This window comes from Pelophylax lessonae (assembly GCF_965119305.1).
Source record: "Pelophylax lessonae genome assembly, chromosome: 1".
NCBI classification, from domain to species: Eukaryota; Metazoa; Chordata; class Amphibia; order Anura; family Ranidae; genus Pelophylax; species Pelophylax lessonae.
Window position 1 is genome coordinate 628,933,763 of NC_138768.1, and position 22,048 is coordinate 628,955,810.

Genomic DNA, 22,048 nt, shown 5'->3' on the forward strand with positions numbered 1-22,048 from the left:
TTAGATCATGAGTGCAGAGGGAACATTTCTGTGGATTCTCTTGGCTCCTGACCCACTGAAGCAGCATGGGTCGCTCAAGCCCAAGGGCCTGACGCTGACACCCTGGACTGTTGACCCTCTGCTGGGGTCCTCACTAACTCCCCCAAGTGCAACACCATCCAGGTAGAAATTTTCGGCAACCATGTCAGAATTCATGGCTGATATCAATCTGGTAGCTAACACAGGAGATACAATTATGCCTCCTATTTTTTTCCTTCAAAGTCTGTATCTGATTTTCTTTCAGTAAGAATCTGACTGTTCCTGTCAAGGTGATTTTATTTGCTGTCCCGTTCATCTGCAAGACCCTTGGTGTATGGTCCAAAGATGCACTCAGAGATCCCGCTTCAATCCTTACTGATCATTCGGTTTTCAAACAATTGGAACCTTATGTATGTTGCCCTGCACTATACTGATGTCATATGCCTGATGGGTCTCTTGTCTTTTCATATGGAGGACCCTGTGGCTCAAATGCTGGTCTGTGGAACATCAGTGCAAAAAATGCCCATTCGTGCCCTTTTATGGTTAGCGCTTCTTTGCTGTCTTTCTGGACAACTTTAACGGGGGATGACAAAGGAGAAAAAGAAGCAAAAGAAAGCTAAGGCTCAGACTGGCAAACAGCCTGCTTTTGAAGCTAAGAAGAGTTCCTGTCATTTCTCCCATTACTCTAGGTTCAAAGCCAAGCCTTGAAATCAGTTCCACTGCAAGCCTTGAACTCCCAAAGCCGTCAAGCCTGTGAGCGAGCCCTCTATACCATGAGTAGGATATAAAGGCAGACAAATCCAACCTTCGAGTCGGGGAAATTTTCAGAGGAGTCTTGGAACCCTTTCGGTGCAGGGCATGTGGTCACCAGGCAAAGCTTGTCTTCCAGTAAACATACCGGAGCATACCGGAGCTCAGAGAAAATGGGTTATCCATTTAGCACTGGACTTCCAAATTCCAGCGAGGCTGAAATTCAAGACCTCTGTTACAAGTGTGTACCTCCTGGCTTCCACGTTCAACTAAAAACTGAGCAGTATTGTCTCCTGGTGCTGGGACACACTAGCTATAACAAATTGATGGCCTAGTGACCCAGTGGGATTAGTCATCTATGCCATTTCCATTCTGAAACTTCTTCCTTATCTGCTTTATAGAATCAAAACAGAGGGTATCTTGATGCTATGCATCATGTCGAAATTGCCCAGGTGGATGTGGTACTTGGACTTTATAAAGATTAACCATGGGCACTCCCTGTTCATCTGGTTCTTCAATTCCAAGGACCAGCTTACCACCCTGCTTCATGGTCGCTGACTTTTAACTGCAAGGCTGTTTAAGTCCAGGTCCTAAATTGTAGGGCATGGCTCGTTCTGTTTCTCCTACATTTCTAAAAGCTAGAAAATGCACCTCTCGCAAGGTCTATCCTTGCACTTTGAAGATGTACTTTACATGGTACGAGGCAAGAAAATGAAATCCTAGGAGGTAGGTACTCTGTGCGATGCATCCTGGCCTTCCTCTAACCTGGCATGGATCAGCATTTGGCTTTGAGTACCTCAAAGGCCAGATCTCTACTCTTGTAAATGCTTGCTTCTTATTCCCTGGTGAAAGCCCTTTGTACAAAGGGTAACTCGCATACTGTAGTTTTACCCATATGCCCATTAAAGGGACATTTGGGAAAGGCAAAAAATGAGTCAGTCCATCAAGAGGAAGCAATAGAAACTTAAGAGAACTCTTCTCGAGAGAAACTCGAACAGCTTGAACTGCATCTAAAACAATAGAGGAATATCTCAATGGGATGTACCATTCCAGAACAGAGATATAGAAGAACAATATCCTGGCCAAGATGAAAGGGGGATATAAGGGAGAAAGGATCTAACCCTCAAGACAACCTTGTCCCTATGTAGCACCAGAAAAGGTTCTTTACAAAACAAGGCAGTTAACTCCCCCTGCAGAGGTAATGGGAAAAGAAGGCTGCCCTGTGAGTGAGAGCAGACATAGGAATCTCTCTAATAGGTAGGAAAGGGGGTTTTGAAGGGCTGACAGAACTAGGTTGAAGTCCCATGGAGTCAAAGGTGGACATATCTTCTGGTTTCTCCCTTTCACCTTGACCCGGACATTGTGCTTGTATATCTCTCTCCTGTGATGGTACATCCCATGGAGAAATTCCCCTATTGTTTTAAATGCAGTTCAAGCTGTTCGAGTTTATCTCTCCGCTATGGCTTCCTCTTGATGGACTGACTCCTTTTTTGCTTTTCCCAATTGTCTCTTTAACAGACATCACGCCTTTCTTTCTACTGTTCCAACTGTCTTAGTAAGCTCATTATTCAAGCCTGTAAGCTTAAGCAGTATGTTCTAAATTTTCCTGTAAAGGCACACTACACTAGAACAGAGTCCCTCTTGGGCCTTTAGGCATCAAACATCTGTTGGCTGCTTCCTGGTCTTCTGTTCACACATGCTCTTTGGGCGGCATGCTACCCCAGTTCTACACTGCTGTTTTGGAAGGATTATTGGTGTTTGTTTGTGGTGTTGCCCTGTTTTTGGACATCCCTCTCGTCCCCTAATGAACGATAAAACAGGATTTTTGTATTTACATAAACTCCTTTACTTGGATTCCATTAAAGAACAAGGGTCCCACCCCTGGCTTTATTATCCACTCCTCCTACTGCTTTTCGACAAAACTGAAGATTGAGAGGGAGGGAATGGCTGATCAGTCAGTGTCCAATCCCCAGTAATATAGCCCCTCTTGTCTCAGAATTAACTCTGTTGCTCCATACTGAACATTCTGAACTTCAAAAAAGACTTTCACTGTAAAAATCCATTTTAAATAGCCAGTATATTTGTATCTGTGGTTTAGTTAATTAATGGATTTTTAAATTGTGCTTAAAGTATCAGACCTTTATCTATTCATGCAACCTGGGTGGTAAGGAAAGGGAGGGCAGCAAGCACGTGCCCCCTTTTGCTACCATACTGGGCCACATTCCTTTCAGCCTCTCACTCTACAAAGCCCACTTGTCCCAATGATTAGGGACAAGGGCCTCTTCACCACCTTCCCACTCTTTGTTAGTATAGGTAAGGGGTATAGGTTCAGTTTTTTTTTTTTTTTTTTATCATAAACATGTTATACTTACCTGCTCTGTGTAATGGTTTTCCACAGAGCTGCCCGATCATCTTGGTCCCCCCAGCGGCACTCCTGGCTCCTCCCCATTGACCAGCTCCCCCCAATAGCAAGCCACTTGCTATGGGGGCACTGGTGCATGTTTGCTCCAGAGCCCTGCTCTGTGCATCCATGAGACACATAGAGCTGTGGCTCGGCCCCGCTCTGTTCTCATTGGCTCTCTGGCTGTGATTGACTTTGAGTACTTTGGGGCACACATTAACGTTTAGTTCTTCAAGTAAATTGTATAAAATAGGATTGTAGTGGCTCAACATGAAGTGGAAATCGACATTCTTACACAGGGATTATACTATTGTTTGCTAATTTGCAGTATTAGTGTAATGCTATATGCATTTAGGCATTTTGCTGGCCACACACAAATTTATATATCAGTTTTGCCACACAGCGCAATGCCACAGATGTCGCAAGTTTTGAGGGAGCATGCAATTGGCACGCTGATTGCAGAAATGTCCACCAGAGCTGTTGCCCGTGAATTGAATGTTTATTTCTCTACCATAAGCTGTCTCCAAAGGCGTTTCAGAGAATTTGGCAGTACATCCAACCGGCCTCACACCTGCAGACCATGTGTAACCAACCCATCCCAGGACCTCCACATCCAGCATCTTCACCTCCAAGATCGTCTGAGACCAGCAAATCAGACAGCTGCTGCAACAATCAGTTTGCATAACCAAAGAATTTCTGCACAGACTGTCAGAAACAGTCTCAGGGAAGCTGATCTGCATGCTCGTCATCCTCGTCGGGGTCTCAACCTGACTGCAGTTCATCATCGTAACCGACTTGAGTTATGAACAACGAACACGGGTGCATTTTGTTGATGGCATTTTGAATACACAGAAATACCGTGATGAGATTCTAAGGCCCATTGTTGTGCCATTCATCCACGACCATCACCTCATGTGGCAGCATGATGATGCACAGCCCCCATGTTTCAAGGATCTGTACACAATTCCTGGAAGCTGAAAACATCCCAGTTCTTGCATGGCCAGCATACTCACCGGACATGTCACCCATTGAGCATGTTTGGGGTGCTCTGGATCAGCGTGCACGACAGCGTGTTCCAGGCCCTGCCAATATCCAGCAACTTTGCACAGCTATTGAAGAGTAGGGGACCAACATTCCACAGGCCACAATAAACAACCTGATCAACTCTATGCGAAGGAGATGTGTTGCGTTGCGTGAAGCAAATGGTGGTCATACCAGATACTGACTGGTTTTCGGACCCCCCCCCCCCCAAAATAAAACTGCCCATTTTAGAGTGGCCTTTATTGTGGCCAGCCTAAGGCACACCTGTGCAATAATCATGCAGTCTAATCAGCGCCTTGATATGCCACACCTGTGAGGTGGATGGATTATCTCGGCAAAGGAGAAGTGCTCACTAACACAGATTTAGACAGATTTGTGAACAATATTTGAGAGAAATAGGCCTTTCGTCTACATAGAAAAAGTCTTAGATCTTTGAGTTCAGTTAATGAAAAATGGGGGCAAAAACAAAAGTGTTGCTCAGTGTATAAATAAAATTCACTCTTCACATATATTGGTAGGGCATAAATCAGCATTTTATCTTTTAATAATAAATATACCATATAAATGTCACCTAAACAAATCCTTGATAACATGGCCCATGGGGTATCAACGAGCATTGTGGGTTTTATAGGAAAGGGTTTATTGTTGTTAGCCTTGCAAACCCTGTCTGGTAAGCTTGTAGTGGGTTAGAGCAGCCTTTTTAAACCATGTTTCCCAGACATCCTGGGGTGTCTTTAGGTGTCTCCAGGGGTGCCTTGGCAAAAATGCCTAGAAATTGCCCAAATGTATACAAGCCTGCTTATTAGTTACATAAAGCCACAAGTTTGCATTATGCATTACAACTTGTCAGCCACCAGCGTCCTCATCGATTGATAAGGAGAATGTTGGGGACTTGCACATCATTCTTGTTTTCCCCTCCCCTGCCCCTGTCCATCAGCTCTGAGATCACATTAACTGAGTGAGGAAGAGAAACATTGGAATACTAGTCAGTACCAGTGTGCAAAGATGTTGCTTTGGAAGAATAATCTCCTCCTAACGTTGGGCGTGCTACTTGTGTGGTTGTTGCCGTGGTATGTAAAACTATTAGTTTAGTTTTTAAACTTGAGAATAGGGTGCCTCGAAATTGTGTGAAATTTTAAAGGGTCACTTGACTGAAAAAAGGTTGAGGAACACAATAGGTTTTGAATATTTTTGTATTCCCTCTGTAGGGTGACTAAACTATACAAACAAAGTTTTTTTTTTTTTTTTTTTTTTTACAATATAATCTTGTTTTGTCTTTCTAGATCCCAAAGCAGAAACCAGGCTGTACATTACAGTAAATGATTTTGAATTCCATGTGTACAATCGCTCTGATCTTTATGGACACCTCCAGGAAGTTTTTGGTTTAGACCCAACAATATTCCCTCCCCGGAAAGAAGATGATAAGGTCCGAGAGAATGGAAAAGAAAAGGTGCATGCTGGACTTGCAAGGTAATATGGCTTCTTCAATTACTAGTTATTTTAAAAAGTAATTTGCATTTAAAAGGGTTCTAAAGGCTGGATATTGTTTACCTTAGAGCATTCCCTGCATTGAGTTAAAAAAATGTATACTCATCTGAGCCCGTTCTCGATTCAGCGCTGTGCCCATCTGCAGCAGCTTTTTCTCTGTTTACGAAAGCCCTTGGTCGCTGTCAATCAAATCCAGAAAGGGAGAGGCAGGGCTGAGCTGTGCTATATGTGTCAATAGATGCACACTGCTTAGCTAGGGAGCAAGCCTGCAGGTGCGCTCCCATGGGCAGCAGCTTTCTATAGTGGTGAATCGGGAGCTGTTCTGGTTAGACTCCTCTATTCATGTCTGGCCAGTATGTGTGCGGACTTATTGTGGACTTATAGAGCCAGAGCAGCAGTAGTGTTCCTGTTCTCATTTCTAACTCCTCCCACTCCCAGCATCGCTTTAGTTTTTCTTGGTGCTATATAGCAGTGGCAGTTTTACAGGTCTCTCGGCAGCGTAAGCGGCTCCACCTCTCTCACTTGTAGAGAGATCATCGATCACCATCTGTGCACTTGAGCATAGATAAGTATCCCAGGGCAGTTTACTCTGTGATGCCTTATCCCACACTGCAGCTGCATCTCCCTTGTCCCTGCCACGAGTGCAGGGCAGGGAACGATCTGTGAGAGCCACCGAGAGAAAAGCTGTCTTTGTAAACACAGAAGGCTTCTGTAATTACAAGTGACTGTGGTGAGCAGGGAGTGGAGGGTGAGGAACTGAGTTTCACCTGAAGAAAGCCCTGGGTGCAAGGGCCACATGAAATGGCCTGGTGAGCTGGATTCGGCACGCAGGCCTTGCGTTTGACACATGGCATTAAGGAGATTTCCTGGCTTCTGTAGACATCAAGGATACCTACCTCCACATATCTATTTTTCTGCTTCATCAGCTGTACCTGTGCATTGTGGTTGGGAAGCAACAATTTCAGTTTGTGGCTCTGCTGACAGCCCCACTTATGTATATTAGCATGCTGACTCAGATTTTGGCTGCTTTATAAGACAGGGGATCACCATTCTTCGGCCAATGTGCAGCAGACAGTCCTGCAGGAGTTCGGCTAGGTCCTCAACCAAAAGTTGATTCTAGAGCCTCCATCATGGCTTGAATATCTGGGCCTCGTCCTTGATATGGCCTTGGCATGAGTTTTCCTTTACCAGGAAAAGCTTCAGACCCTGAGGTCAAAGGTACAGAAGTTAGAGGAGCTCCAGCCAACTATAAAGTAAATAAAAGTCAGCAGCTACAAAAGGTTGTCTTTATATCCAGAGACAGGCTGTCTTTATATCCACAGTTGCTGTCGGATTAAGCAAATAATTACTCAAGGCTTATGACCTTTAAAGGTAGGGTTCCTCTCTTTCCTGTGAAGGCCCATTGTACTAGAAGTGTTGGTTGTTCTTGGGTTTTCCTATATCAGGTCTTGGTTTCCCAGGTCGTTAAGGCAAACACCTGGTCATCTGCCTGTATATTCTCTATGTTTTATCAGATCAGTGTTCAGGCCTGACACTATTCTCAGTCAGATTCTACTCCAGGCAGCCCTGTAAGGGCCTTATCAATTATTTTGTTATGTTAAGGGGATTTTTTCTGTTTGCCATTGTTTAGCCGTTTGCCCATACCTCATGGAATTGCTTAGATGGTGCTCAATTCCCCATAAACACAGTCAGCGTTGAAGAGTGGGTTGAAGATGGAAGCACCAGGGACCTGCAGGATTAGTGACAGTGCTAAAATGTGATGCATACTAGCAGTCTATTTCATAAACCACCTGTGGGCACATATAATTAAAAAAAAAAGTTTATTATAGCTTTAATGTGGAGGACAGGGAGGCAAAATAGATAATTGACAGGTCACATTGACAGCATGGAAATTAGATGTACTGGAGAGGTACGTGCTGAAAGGGTGAAAACAACAATCCCACAATCAATTAAATCCCCTCACTGTAAATCTGATCCCTTCCTTCACAAATATTCACTGATGGATACCCACTTCCTCTCAGATGTAAACACTATAGTGTTTTATAGTGTGCTGACCAATTACAGCATGGAAGTTTATATAGAGACCTGTAGAAATAATGTCCACCAATCCACCATTCTTAAAAGTTTAACCGTGGTTGAAGTAGAACCTTGGCCCATTGAAAAAATAATATGCTGTAGCATCCAACTTTAATTGCATCTACCTCTACAGTTTTTTTTTTTAGCCCATCTGCAAAGTCTCACAAACACATATGTTGAGCTTGCCGGTGAAATCCACCTAATGAATCCCTCTGTGATGGGTACAACGATTCTTAGTTTTTCCTGAATTCAGAATTTCTGAACTCAGGTATAGGCTGTGTCCACTTGAACTACACTGGGATGAAAAAATGTTGCAGATCATTTCTATGTGTATTTATGACTTTAACCACTTTAGGACCGCTCATTGTGCTGCTACTGCGGCACAGTGGCTCCCCTGGGTTCAGCGAGAAAGACCTGGATTCCTAGTGGGCTCGGGCGTGCACGTGGCGCCGTGGTCGGCTCGCTCCCACTGTGTTTAGACACAGTGGGAGTCGGGCCGGAGGAGGAGAGGCGGCTATTGCCGTCTCTCTTCCCCGATTGACAGACAGGGAGAGATCACAGGATTCAGCATAGCTGAACCTGCGATCTCTGTCACAGAACCTCCTCCCCCCACACACGTCAGTAAGCATGAGGCATACATTTAACCCCTTGATCAACAACAGTGTTAACCCCTTCCCTGCCAGTGTCATTATTACAGTAACAGTGCATATTTATAGCACTGATTACTGTAGTAATGTCACTGGTCCCCCCAAGTGTCAAAAATGTCAGTTAGGGATCCGATCTATCTGCCGCAATGTCACAGCCCCGCAAAAAAACACAGATCGCCACCATTACTAGTAAAAAAAAAATAAAAATGACAAATCTTTCCCGTAGTTAGTAAACGCGATAACTTTTGCGCAAACCAATCAAAAACCGCTTACTGCGATTTTTTTATTCTTACCAAAAATATATAGCAGAAAACAAATTGGCCTAAAATGTTAAACATTTTGATTTTTAAATATTTTTTTGGGGAATGTTTATAGCAGAATGTGAAAAATATTGTTTTTTTTTTTTTCAAAATTGTCGCTCTTTTTTTCAAAAATTCAAAATCGCACAGGTGATCAAATACCACCAAAAGAAAGCTCTATTTTTGAGAAAAAAAAAGGACGTAAATTTCATTTGGGTAAAGTGTCGCACAACCGCGCAATTGTCCGTTTAAAGTAACGCAGTGACAAATCGCAAAATTTCGCCTGGTCAGGAAGGGGGTAAAATTTTCCGTCAAAGACATGTAGCTAAATACATTTTGGCCTAAATATATGACAAAAATTGAATATATTGGATATTTTTTAACAGTCAAAGTAGAAAATGTCAATTTTCAGAAAATTTTGGCTCTTTTTTATTAATATCGCAAAAAATAAAAAGCGCAGAGGTGATCAAATACCACCAAAAGAAAGCTCTATTTGTGGGAAAAAAAGGACGTAAATTTTGTTAGGGTACAGCATTGCATGTCCGCGCAATTGTCAGTTAAAGTCACGCAGTGCCAAGTTGAAAAAAGTGGCCTGGCCATTGAGCAGCAAAATCTTCCGGGACTAAAGTGGTTAAAATAATGTAATAAAAATATTGAACAGAAAAAAATGTTGCCTGGAACATAGCTATCAGCATTGTCACTGCTAGTTCACAAGCCTTTAGCTAGTCTTGCACACTGCTTTTTGGATTGACATTTGTTTGGACTGTATAACGTGGGCCTTTAGCTTTAATAGTCAAAAGTTGACACTATGGGGTAGATTTACTAAAACACATGCACTGAATCTGATGCAGCTGTGCACGGTAGCTTTGCCAATACAACCTGGAAGCTGATTGGTTTCTGTGCAGAGCTGCACCAGATTTTGAACGCTACAGTCTTCGTAAATAACCCCCTATGGGCCTTATTGATGAGGGCAATTGTGTCATTCTGTGTTGCCCCAGTGCAGTAAGTAAACGGATTATAAAATAGTGGAACAGTATGATACCCTATATACCCTTGTGTTACTGGGCAAAATTATTAATTCCCACAGTCTCTTAATTGTCGAATTACACATAAACATGTAAACATTTTTTAGCTCAGATATAATATTTATAGGATCTCTGTAGATTATTTTAAAAGCAAACATTGTGATGTTTTGCCTTGTTTAAAGAGTCAGCCCACATAAAACTGTGTGTAGGTACTTGGTAGATACAGAGGGGTTGAACTAATGAGAAATTTTAGTATTTTGCTGGAACTCTGAAAGTGAGATCTTGATATCACATGTTGCAGCTCTGCCCATCTGCTGTGGTCATAATAAAGATACCTCAACTTCATTATCTCCATTTATTAATTTTTACATCACAGAGAATTCAGAAGGAAGTGTGAGACCCCACCACCACCTTGGCTGCATTAGGGGGAACAGAGCTGCAAACTCCAGCATATCCTTATTGCCACTGGTGGCAAGAGGAAGCTGTGGTTTAACCTATTGACACACACAAACAATTAACTTACTGTACCTTTTAAAGAATAGCTAGTATATTTGTCAGTGCTTCGTCCCTAATTTTCTTTTTATTAGCAGTGCTAAAACGGAACCTCAAGATCCATCCTCATCATGGAGATCTCTCATACCAGTGATTAAAGTGAATATCAGCACAGTAAGTAATATATAATTGTATGAAGATGTTTGCCCTTTATGGATACTGTATATTGACTTTCTAGTTTAGTCTTTGGTGGGTCCAGGGGCAAGTAATGTTTGCTGATAATCAGTGGCGGGCCGTGCATAGGGGGCGCCAGAGCGCCGCCCCCCCCCCCCCCCCAAAAAAAAAAAAGAAAAAAAAAATAGTAAAAAAAAAAATGACAAAAAGAACAAATAAAGTTTTGAAAAAAAAAAAAATTGTGTTCGCAGGCCTATGCGCTCGGCCTGGTGGCTATGGGGTGGGGTTTACGACCCAGAAGAGGCGCCGATTGGCTGCTTTCTGGGGGCGTAACCTGGGCGCAGGAAAAGGCGCTGAGCCACCCCCACCTTCGTGATATCCTGGCTGTGATTGGTCCAGTCTCCAGCCTGGACCAATCATCATCCAGGACATCGCTGACTCGCAATGGGGGCGGTGCCGGTGCGTGCGTCAGTCACGCACCATCACCGCCCGATCTCCTTCCCGCCGCCCGGACCGGAAGACAAGAAGACTGAAGAGGAGGACGTCCACAGCGCTGCTCGTCTCGGTTCCCGGAATCCCGCCATCCCGCCGCCGTCAGAAGGTAAGTGATTGAAGCCGACCTGTGCCCTCACCTGTGCCATGCCTGTACCATCACCTGTGCCATGCCTATGCCATCACCTGTGCCATGCCTATGCCATCACCTGTGCCATCACCTGTGCCATGCCTATGCCATCACCTGTGCCATGTCTATGCCATCACCTGTGCCATGCCTATGCCATCACCTGTGCCATGCCTATGCCATCACCTGTGCCATCACCTGTGCCATGCCTATGCCATCACCTGTGCCATGCCTATGCCATCACCTGGGCCATGCCTATGCCATCACCTGTGCATTGTCTATGCCATCACCTGTGCCATGCCTATGCCATCACCTGTGCCATGCCTATGCCATCACCTGTGCCATCACCTGTGCCATGCCTATACCATCACATGTGCAATGCCTATACCATCACCTGTGCCATGCCTGTACCATGACCTCAAAGTCATGCAATTTTTTTACCGCGTTTTTTGCCGCGAAGCAATACCTATTACATTTTTCCTTTTGCGCCCCCCCCCCCCCCCCCCCCAAAATTTTGAGCACCAGCCGCCACTGCTGATAATGCTGTTCCTCCTTGATGTTGCTTTTTCACAAGTGATCTGTGAGCCTTCACACACATTCCCGTATGTGGAGGGGAGAAGTAACTTGATTAACTTGAGTACAGCGACCTGCAGGCCTGGTAGTAGCTGCAACTCCAGCATTCAGCCACTGGTGACAATCTTTCAAGTTTTTAGGTTAGGGTCTTTTGCATCTCTAAGGTATAGATCAAAACAAACTAAGCAACCTGCTAGTTTGTACTACGTATATAAAACAAGTTGTAATGTTTTTAATAGATACTTTTATTAAGGGCTCTTTCACACGGGCGTTCCGTATGTCCGTTTTTCATCCCATCCGTTTGCGGATGAAAAACTGACATAATGTATCTCTATGTAAATACGGATGTCAGTGGATGATCATCCGCTGACATCCGTTTTTCATCAGTTCAGTTCAGTTCAGTTTTTTTGAACGGAGGAGAACCCTATTTTTTCTTCCTTTCAAAAAACGGAACGGACGCAAAAACGGATGTCATTGGTGTCATCCGCTGACATCCGTATTTACATAGACATGCATTATGTCAGTTTTTCATCCGCAAACGGATGGGATGAAAAACGGACATACGGACCGGATGACACAAGTGTCATCCGTGTCCGTTACAAAAAAAAAAAAAAAGGACCTGATCGGGCAAAAAAAAAGGAACGCCCTTGTGAAAGAAGCCTAAAGTAACATTGAATTAACTTTGGTGATGAGAGAAAGCAGCTATATTTTCTTGTCTTGTTTTGAGCTTAAAGGCGAAGTTCACCTTTAGTAACATGTGACATGTTACACCCGTATTTAGGGTCACTGTGAACTGATGAGCACCCTTGTATTTCATTACTCTGCAGGCAGGGGCCTGACATTGCACCAGCAATCTACTGATTGCGGATGCAATGCTCTGCAGGCTCCTGCAAACAAAATGTGCATTTATTAATATTTTTTTTAAAGTGAAATGTGAACTTATCCTTTAGGCTCTGTTAGATTTTAAAGAGCAGCAGTTAGAGACTTCAGAAAAGTAAATGTATTTTACAACGCCCTTTCCAAAAAAGTTTGGATGCTGTGTAAAATCTACATAAAAGCAGAGTGCAATGATTGCAAATCTTCTAAACCCGTATTTATTCAAAATAGAAAATAGAAAGCTTATCAAATGTTCTAACTGAGAAAATGTATAATTTTAACTCCTTTCCCTAAAAAGCCTCTGGATTTCTTTTACATGTAGTCGACTTCCACTGCCTTCTGCCGCGTTACCATAAGGCTCCATGTACATGGGACGTTAGAAAAAACGTGCTGCAAAGCTAGTTCTGACGCCGGGAAAAAGCAGCTGTTAAACGTGCTTTTAGTAGCTTTTTCCATTGGCGTTATTGCAGGTTTGGCCACGTTGCTTTTAGCAGCGTTTTTTCTGCCTCCATTCAAAATCAATGGTTCCCTATGGGAGCCTATTGATTTGAATGGAAGTCGCACCGCAAGTCGGATCAGGATGATCCGACTTGCGGTGCGACTTGCGCTGTGAGAATCTTGAGGGGGAACTCCACGCCAAAAATGGGAAAAAAACTGCATGGGGGCCCCTCCCAGGTTCCAAACCAGGCCCTTTGGGTCTGGTATGGAATTTGAGGGGAGCCCCACGCCAAAAAAACGGCGTGGGGTCCCCCCCAAAATCCATACCAGACCCTTATCCGAGCATGCAGCCCGATAGGGCAGGAAGGGGGAGGGGACAATCGAGCGGCCCCACCCCCCTGTACCATACCAGGCCACATGCCCTCAACATGGGGGGGTGTTGGTGCTTTGGGGCAGGAAGAGCTCTGCACCCCCCACCCCAAAGCACCTTGCCCCCATGTTGATGAGGACAAGGGCCTCATCCCCACAACCCTGGCCGGTGGTTGTGGGGGTCTGCGGGCAAGGGGCTCATCGGAATCTGAAAGCCCCCTTTAACAAGGGTGCCCCCCAGATCCCAGACCCCCTCCCTATGTGAATGGGTATGGGGTACACTGTACCCCTACCCATTCACCCCATAAAAGGCAGTGTATGTAAATAACGACAGGAGACGTTTTGGAAAGTTTATTAAAAATCTTCATCCGGTCTTCTCCGCTCTGGTCTTCTTCTCTCCGCTCTCCTGGTCTTCTGGTCTTCTGCTGTCCAATCTTCTGCTCTTTTGCTGTCCGCTCTTCTGTTCTTTTGCCCTCTGCTCTTCTTCTTCCTCCGGTCCTCCTCAGAAGATGTCTCTGGTGATTATGCCGGTCTCCGGTCTCTGCAGCTTGTTATATAGCCAGTAGGGACGTGGCCTCCCGATGACGTCACCGGGAGGCCCCTCCCCCTTATGTCACAGATGACGTCATCTGTGACATGAGGGGGCGGGGTCTACTCATGATGTCACCTGGCGGCCACACCCACAATGGCTATATAACAAGCTGCAGAGGTTGGAGACCGGCATAATCACCGGAGACATCGTCTGTGGAGGAAGAAGAAGAGCCGAGGGCAAAAGAGCAGAAGAGCGGACAATTGTTGCGCAAATAACACATTACATAAAAAATTTCAATGCCCACCATTTTATTCTCTAGGGCAGTGTTTCTCAACTCTGGTCCTCAGGACACACTAACAGGCCAGAGTTTAAGTATTACCTTGGGGAGATGCAGACTAGAATACTGCAATGACTGAGTAGAAATGATATCACCTGTGATGTATTCCAGTTTTCTTGCAAACATGGCCTGTTAGTGTGCCCTGAGGACCGGAGTTGAGAAAAGCTGCTCTATTGCTTCTGCTTAAAAAAAAGTATATAATATTTGGGGATTCTAAATAATTATCATTGGTGGTGGGAGTGTCATAGTCTGGGGCTGCATGAGTGCTGCCGTCACCGGGGAGCTACAGTTCATTGAGGGAACCATGAATACCAACATGTACTGTGACATACTGAAGCAGAGCATGATCCCCTCCCTTCAGGGATTGGGCCGCAGAGCAGTATTCCAACATAACGACCCACAAACACACCTCCAAGATGACCACTGCCTTGCTGAAGAAGCTGAGGGTAAAGGCGATGGACTGGCCATGCATGTCTCCAGACCTAAACCCTATTGAGCATCTGTGGTGCATCCTCAAATGTAAGGTGGAGGAGCGCAAGGTCTCTAACATCCACCAGCTCCGTGATGTCATCATGGAGGAGTGGAAGAGGACTCCAGTGGCAACCTGTGATGCTCTGGTAAACTCCATGCCCAAGAGGGTTGTGCACTCACTACTTTACATTGCAGCAAAGTGTAATTTCTTCAGTTTTGTCACATTAAAAGATATAATAAAATATTTACAAAAATGTGAGGGGTGTACTCACTTTTGTGAGATACAGTGTGTGTGTGTGTGTATTTATTTGTTCATATCAGTGTCTGTGTGTTTTAGGCAGGTAAAAAAAACAGCGAAATGTGCACTATTGTTTCTGGGCTGTACTATGGGTACAAACAATAACTAACAAACACATATGGGATAATACTGCAATCGTCAGGAGCAGGGGAATTTATTTTGGGTTATTCTCTAGTGGTAAATTATGATAATAGCAAGAAATACACAGCTAAATTTAATTTTCTTTTTTTTTTTTTTACTATTTTGGGCCAGTTTTTGTTTGTAATAACAATATCAGGAGTTATCCATTACCATTTAACACCAAAAGAAAGCCTGATTTGTCCTGAAAGAAAACAAGGTGGTATTCACCTGGATACACAAAGTAGTTGTGACGATATGTACAGTTTTACTAACACATTTCAGAGTTGCAGAATTGTATTTACATTACATTTACATTAGACGTGAAGGGGTTAAATATAACTTTTTAATGTATTTTTCCATTAAGCCATTTTTCCAAAAGTGAGAACAATGAAATCTTGGTAAATAGCATATCGGGCTAAATAGAGGCATAAAAACATCCCAGCGTGGCTAGTTCTGATTAGTATTTTGCTATACACACAAGCAAAATCCAAATGTTACAGGATATTTAAAAAAGTACTGGGGGTAATATATAATCCAAAAAAAAAAAAATAAGAAACATGAACTGAAAATAATGGAAGAAGCATAGACATGGAAAAAAGAAAGAAAAAGAGAAAGTATTGTCCAGTCAGCGGAAGGCGCAGAATCAATATATTTGTTCAGGGCTATGCTGAAAGATCAGCCCTAATAAGGTTCCAGGGTTCCCACTTGGTTTCAAAAAGGTCATAGGTATTATGAAGTTTGGAGGATAAGAGCTCCATCGATTTGAATCTCCCTCGTGCGTGTATAGAGATCCTTTTTATACAGTAGTGGTATTATTATTTTTTTCCAGTGTAGTGCTTTTAGACTAGTTAGCAGTCAAAATATGAGCTGCAAGTTTGTTAATTTTAGAAGATAAACCTAGAAGGTGTAGTCCAAAGGAACAGGAGATTTTGATTTATCAATACGTTTTGCAACCCAGTCTGTCACAGTACACCAGAACAGTGCATTTCTTCTGACAAGTCCAAAAAATATGGAATAACTTACCCAATGCTTTTCCACATCTCCAGCACAAGTCAGCACTGTCTTTTAGCAGCTCCAGCAGCCACCAATCGCAGTTGTCATTTAAGGTTTATTTCTTGAAAATTGAAAATGTAATGGTAATTAATGTTGTTAATGTAAACAAAGGTAAAATATTGATGACTGATCAGATTGCATATTAAATTGTAGGGACGCTTGGCTTTTGGAAATCATTACCAACCACAAACCTTATGTGTAAATTTTGATGATGCATTCCTTACATACACCACTAAGCCCCCATCAAGCCACCTGGACCAGTTCATGCACATACTGAAAGGCAAACTGGAGAATGTCAGGGTGATGCTTGTGCCCAGTCCAAGATATGTCGGCCTTCAAAATGACGAGTAAGTTTTTTAATAACTATTTTACTATAACTTTATTTTCACATTGGTAATGTGTTCTAACTGCATAGTTTGCTCTCTGTTTTTTTTTTTTTTTTTTAACATGGCTGTGTGATTACGCTTTAATGTGTAAAAGTAAATTGTTTTTATGCTTGCACTTGCCTTGCTAATAGTGTGTAGACTTTTATGGCTCTCAAAAAATCACATACAATTTTATAGAATCTAGACTACTTGATACCAGTTATAAACACGAGTTCATAGTGCTAAAATACCATCCCAAATCCAGTGGTAAAAATGTGTCCATACTATACTGCTGCCGCTGGCATAGCTGAAGCAGTGATTATGGATGGATTATGGATGGATGAAATTACAAAGCAAGGCAAGCACACACATCTATTTTCATAGATAATCTTCCTATCATAGCAGGCAAAAGTTTATAGGGAGTCCTGAACCACTGGCAAGATTACAGAATTGTGCCAATAATGGTGCAGACAACCAGCACAGGCAACATTTTAGCAGTGGGGACAATCTTGACTTAATAGGCATATGATGCAGATGCACTCCAAATATTTTCTGTAAAAGGTGGACTCTTGTGTGTGGGGTTCACACTGGGATCCACAACAAACTGATGTGTCCAGCCAGAAAATCCAAAAACAATATTAAACCAATCAGTAGAATCAAATGATTCATGGTCACCTCCTTTATTAAACATTGAAAATTAAAAAGTAATCCACTTAAAAGGTAGTCCACTCCAGAAGCCCTTCCAGTGTTTCCTCAGTGTGATGGAAAGTTATGCTTGTTGCCAATCAAGAGGGGAAGCGAGTAGGGAAAACTGCTGGGGGGGTGAGGGCAGAAGAGCCTCTGTGGACCAACAGAGCTGCGCACTGAGTCGCACTGGTAGATGGAAACCAAAAAGGACTTCAGCCTTCCTTTTTGTTCTCCATTGTCCATAGTTTTTGGACCTACTGGCTGGACACATGAGTTTTTTCTGGGTCCATCTTTTAAAGCGGAGTGCATTGGCATCATATGCCTATTATCATTAAGATTGTCCCCACTGCAGAATCTTTTGTCTGCACGCTGTGTTGGTTGCCTACACCATTATCAGCACAATTCTGTATACTTGTGTGTGGTTCAGGACATCCTATCAACATCTGTCTGCTATGGTTGGAAGACCCTCTATGGAATACTACAACGTCTGCGCTTGCCTTCTTCTTATCATACTCTTTATATTTACTTTCTTGGAGATGGGTACATTTAGAAATGCTATTACTCAAAACATTTTTTGATAACTATACAGCTGCACAGGCTTTAAAAATAGTCATGCATTTTGTTGTATGTCTGTTTCTTGGAAATCCCTGCTTCATATTCCTTTGTCACAGGGTAATACATTCCTCCAGCTCTGACCTCCCCACGTTCTCCATATTGAAACAAAGTTTGCGTCTTTTTTCCCTCATAATCCACAGTGGCACCCTCAGGAATGTAAAAATTCTTCAACAGTTGAGGTATTTTTATTGCCTTCAGGAGATTTGCACACTGGCGTACACCAAAAAATGTTAAGCCAACCCCTGTATAAACCTGCCTCCAACTGTCATGCCTTTTTTTTTTTTTTTGCTGGTGTCTTTTGAGATCAATCTTTGCTGAGAAATCATAGCTATAATTTTAGCTTTTATTTTTTTTCTTAATTTAAGATACTCTGTTAATATTTTCTGTTTAGTGATGTCATACAAGATTTCAAGAAACACTGCACAAACTTCTCTTTACCTAGCAGCTATCTTGAGCAGCATATCCTTGGCAACCGCCCATCGGGCATTGAGCTCTGCCTTGTGGCACTTCTCAAATCTCTGTGTACTGAGTATGTAGTCTGTGTACTGAATTAGCCTCCTGCTATTCATTCTCGTGGAAGCACCTTCCTGTTGCTGCTTCTAAAACATTTTTTGGATCATCTAGTCTGCAGATCCTCTGCCTGTCTGCATTGACTTGGTCACCTCGGAATTCCTGTGACCCTCATCAGCTTTAGCTGCTTTGGTTTGTGAGTATGCAAGACTTTGCCTCACTTTAAGCCCAAGTATTCCCAGCAATGTAGAGCAGCGTGTCTTTCTGAGACCCACAGAGGACAGCCCTGCTGCAACAGTTGACTACAGCCTATACTCCTCCATTGTTGATAATAGGCTATTTCTTAGTACTCCCTAAAGGGAGGGATGCCTGCAACATAGATTCTTGAGCCCCTATTACTATAGGGTAATTCACTTCAAAATCTTATACAGCTCCGCTGTCTGAGACTGACACGTTCCATACACCCGTGGAACCTTTAATATCCATTTCAGATTTTTTTTTATTGATTTTATGCACACATATTGGTCACAGAGGCACTTTCAACAACAAGCTATATGAGAAGTTGGAAAATACGCTCTCAGATAGCGGTGTGCTGGGCGTATGGGTAAGGTAATAAGTGCCACATCCTAAATTGGGTCAAAAATTGCAAAAAAAGGAAACATGGACTTTGCAGGCACTGGGTATCATAAAATCACATACTTTATTTTACAATGCATTTAAAAACATAAAAAAAAATAGAAAAAAAGCATAGAACAGTCATATCCCATATGAGGGGAATATGAGATACAGGATTAGTAGGGAAATAATTTACATGGGTGGTAATACACATTAATACAGTCCCAATAATATGTCAGTAGTATTGATACTTCACATCGGGACGATCATCACCACAGGTGACAGGGAACGGTATAGTCGTCCCAGGTAGATCGAACGATGTGTGTTAGCAGTAGATCATAGAGTACTCTATACCTGGTCCTAGCCAGGTATAGAGCGTAAATGATCATCAGATTGATGATGTTCTCACCTTTAAGGATTTCACTAATTATCAGTTGGATTGCCTACCCTGAGTTTGAGTTGTCAGATCTCTGTCCTGCACAAACCAGATGTTGAAGGAGCATCCCCAGTAGCCGCTCTGGCTCATGCAGAAAGCGTGCATGCACAGTGTGTTCTCTTAGTTGCTGCTACTGCAGAGAGAGCACTCTGTTTGAAAGGGTATTCCTGATGCCTCTGGTGCTTGGTATGTGTGCTTGCCTTAATGCAGGAGGTCTTAGGATGGGGTAGAGGAGCCCTGTTCTTCATCTAGTACCATAATAATACCTCATAGACGATCACAGTCTTTATCCCACTGAAGCTACAGATCTCAGAGCCAGACATTCCCTGACTCATCATCTCAGCCCTCCACATAAAAGGTACCTTTTCACTTTTACACTTGCAGGGTTGTTTGTTTGTCTTGCTGAAACTTCTTACAGCTTTATTTCCTAGCAGTTCCGACTGTCAGATTTCCCCTTGTAGCCTCTTAAGCTTTGGATCCCGTGTCTTTGTTTAGCTGCCTTTTTCTGGAATTACTATACCCCATTGTGTGCACGCTGTTAGGTGCCTGTGAGGTAAAGTCCAAAGTGGAGCTTGAGTGCTGAGGATCAGTGGCGTAGCGTGGGTTGTCAGCACCCGGGGCAAGGCAAGTAATTTGCGCCCCCTAACCCGCGGGATTTTAGCACTCGAGTCTCTTCCACTAGATTAGTTAAAGAAACCCTTACCCCCTAAGCACATGTATTGTTTGTTATGAAAATACTGATGTAATTAAAGTAAAATGCATCTAAATACAAGTTTGAATGACCAGCGTGCCCCCTTTCAATGCAGAGAGACCAGCGTACCCCCTTTCAATGCAGAATGACCAGCGTGCCCCCATTCAATGTAGAGAGACCAACGTGCCACCTTTCAGTGCAGAATGACCAGCGTGCCCCCTTTCAATGCAGAATGACCAGCGTGCCCCCATTCAATGTAGAGAGACCAGCGTGCCACCTTTCAGTGCAGAATGACCAGCGTGCCCCCTTTCAATGCAGAATGACCAGCGTGCCCCCTTTCAATGCAGAATGACCAGCGCGCCCCCTTTCAATGCAGAATGACCAGCGTGCCCCCTTGCAATGCAGAATGACCAGCGTGCCCCCTTTAAATGAAGAATGACCAGCATTCCCCCTTTCAATGCAGAAGGACCAGCGTGCCCCTTTTCAATGCAGAGAGACCAGTGTGCCCCCTTTCAATGCAGAATGACCAGCGTGCCCCCTTTCAATGCAGAATGAACAGCGTGCCCCCTTTCAATGCAGAATGACCAGCGTGCCCCCTTTCAATGCAGAATGACCAGCGTGCCCCTTTTTAATGCAGAGAGACCAGCGTGCCCCCTTTCAATGACATGCGTTCGCCTTTCGGCCAATCAGGAAGCGGGTCTCGGACCAGGCAGCCAGGCTGCTGACTCAATAGCTGCTAAACTGACAGAGCAGTGAAGAGGGGCGGCATAGGCGGGGCTTGGCTTTCAACGCTACCTCACCCTACACCAATGCACAGATGAGGCACAGTCCAGCCCCGACCCGCCATTTTCAGCCATAGGGCGGCCGCGCTGGCCATCTCCCAGCCTACAGATGGAGGCAGCCGCAGACAGTGTGTGAACTGTGTATGTCAGAGCAGGGGTCAAGTCCTGGGAAAAAAAGTGTGGTAACTCACCCAAGACCCCCCCCCCCCCCCAAGTGACATTGCAAAAAAGTACCTAAAATGCCAGTATTCTGTGCTAAACAGTACAAATATCAATATTTAAACTATAAACATGTAGAAAGTGCTATAAGCAATGTGTTAAAGTCAAAAGCCATATTTCTCCATTTACATGAAGGTCAGATTAATATAACCCCGCCAGCACGGAGTCCCTCCTTGCATCGGAGTCTGCAGAATTCCCCCTTACAGTGCAAGGGAACTCTGGCATAAAGGGGAATTCTGCAGATCATGCTCTAAAGGAGAACTCTGATATAAGGGAGGGGCTCTGGTGACCAGAGACCACCTTATATCAGAGTCCACAGCGTTCACCTTTGCATCAGAGTTCACACTTACATTAGGGTCTGCAGCATTGCCCTTTACATCAGAGCTCCCCTTAACATCAGCGTCCACAGAGTTCCCTTTTGCACTATAAGGGGACTCCTGCAGACTAATGTAAAGGGGAATGCCAATAACTCTGATGTAGGGAGGACTCTGGTCACCAGAGACCACCTTCAGCAGAGTGAATGCACTAAGGAAGGGGTGGGTCCTGATATATGGGGAAACCTTTATATCAGTGCCCCCTACCTGGCTCCACTGACTTGGACTTGCCTGGCAGGGGGGTACTAATGTGGGCACCTGGGGGATTGCCCTACATCTCTATCAGCTGTTTAGCAGCCAGCATCTCATTGATTTTGGGGGGGGGTTAACAACAGGATACTGTATGTCCTAGGGGGGCTTTGGAAGTAGAGATGACTTGTTCCGGGGGTGGGGGGGATGGGGGTGGACTGATTTCATATACAACCCCCCCTCCCCCAGCACAAGTCATCCCTTCTTCCAAATCCCCTCAAGGACATACAGTATCCTGTTAGAACTTAGAACCCCCCCCCCCCCCCTCATTCCCTGCAAGTATTCATTTTTAGCTTGTCTCCCTCACTCTCCTTCCTTGAGTTTTATCTTCCAATGCAAATCCCACTGACCCCCCCGCAAGTGTCGTGTATAGTGTGTGTGTGTCTGCTCTGTAATAATCACAGACCT

The 22,048-nt window shown here is 43.9% G+C and overlaps 1 protein-coding gene across 11 annotated transcripts in view; it reads left to right on the top strand.

The window, feature by feature from the left end:
* Nucleotides 1-22,048, top strand: part of BLTP1 (bridge-like lipid transfer protein family member 1) — a 754,177-nt gene that overhangs the window by 133,810 nt on the left and 598,319 nt on the right. For all 11 annotated transcript variants that reach the window (XM_082243836.1, XM_082243839.1, XM_082243842.1 and 8 more), the window contains exons 6-8: nt 5,494-5,680; nt 10,336-10,411; nt 16,251-16,444. In XM_082243836.1, coding sequence (XP_082099962.1) covers nt 5,494-5,680; nt 10,336-10,411; nt 16,251-16,444 — 457 coding nt within the window. The remainder of the gene's footprint in view (nt 1-5,493; nt 5,681-10,335; nt 10,412-16,250; nt 16,445-22,048) is intronic.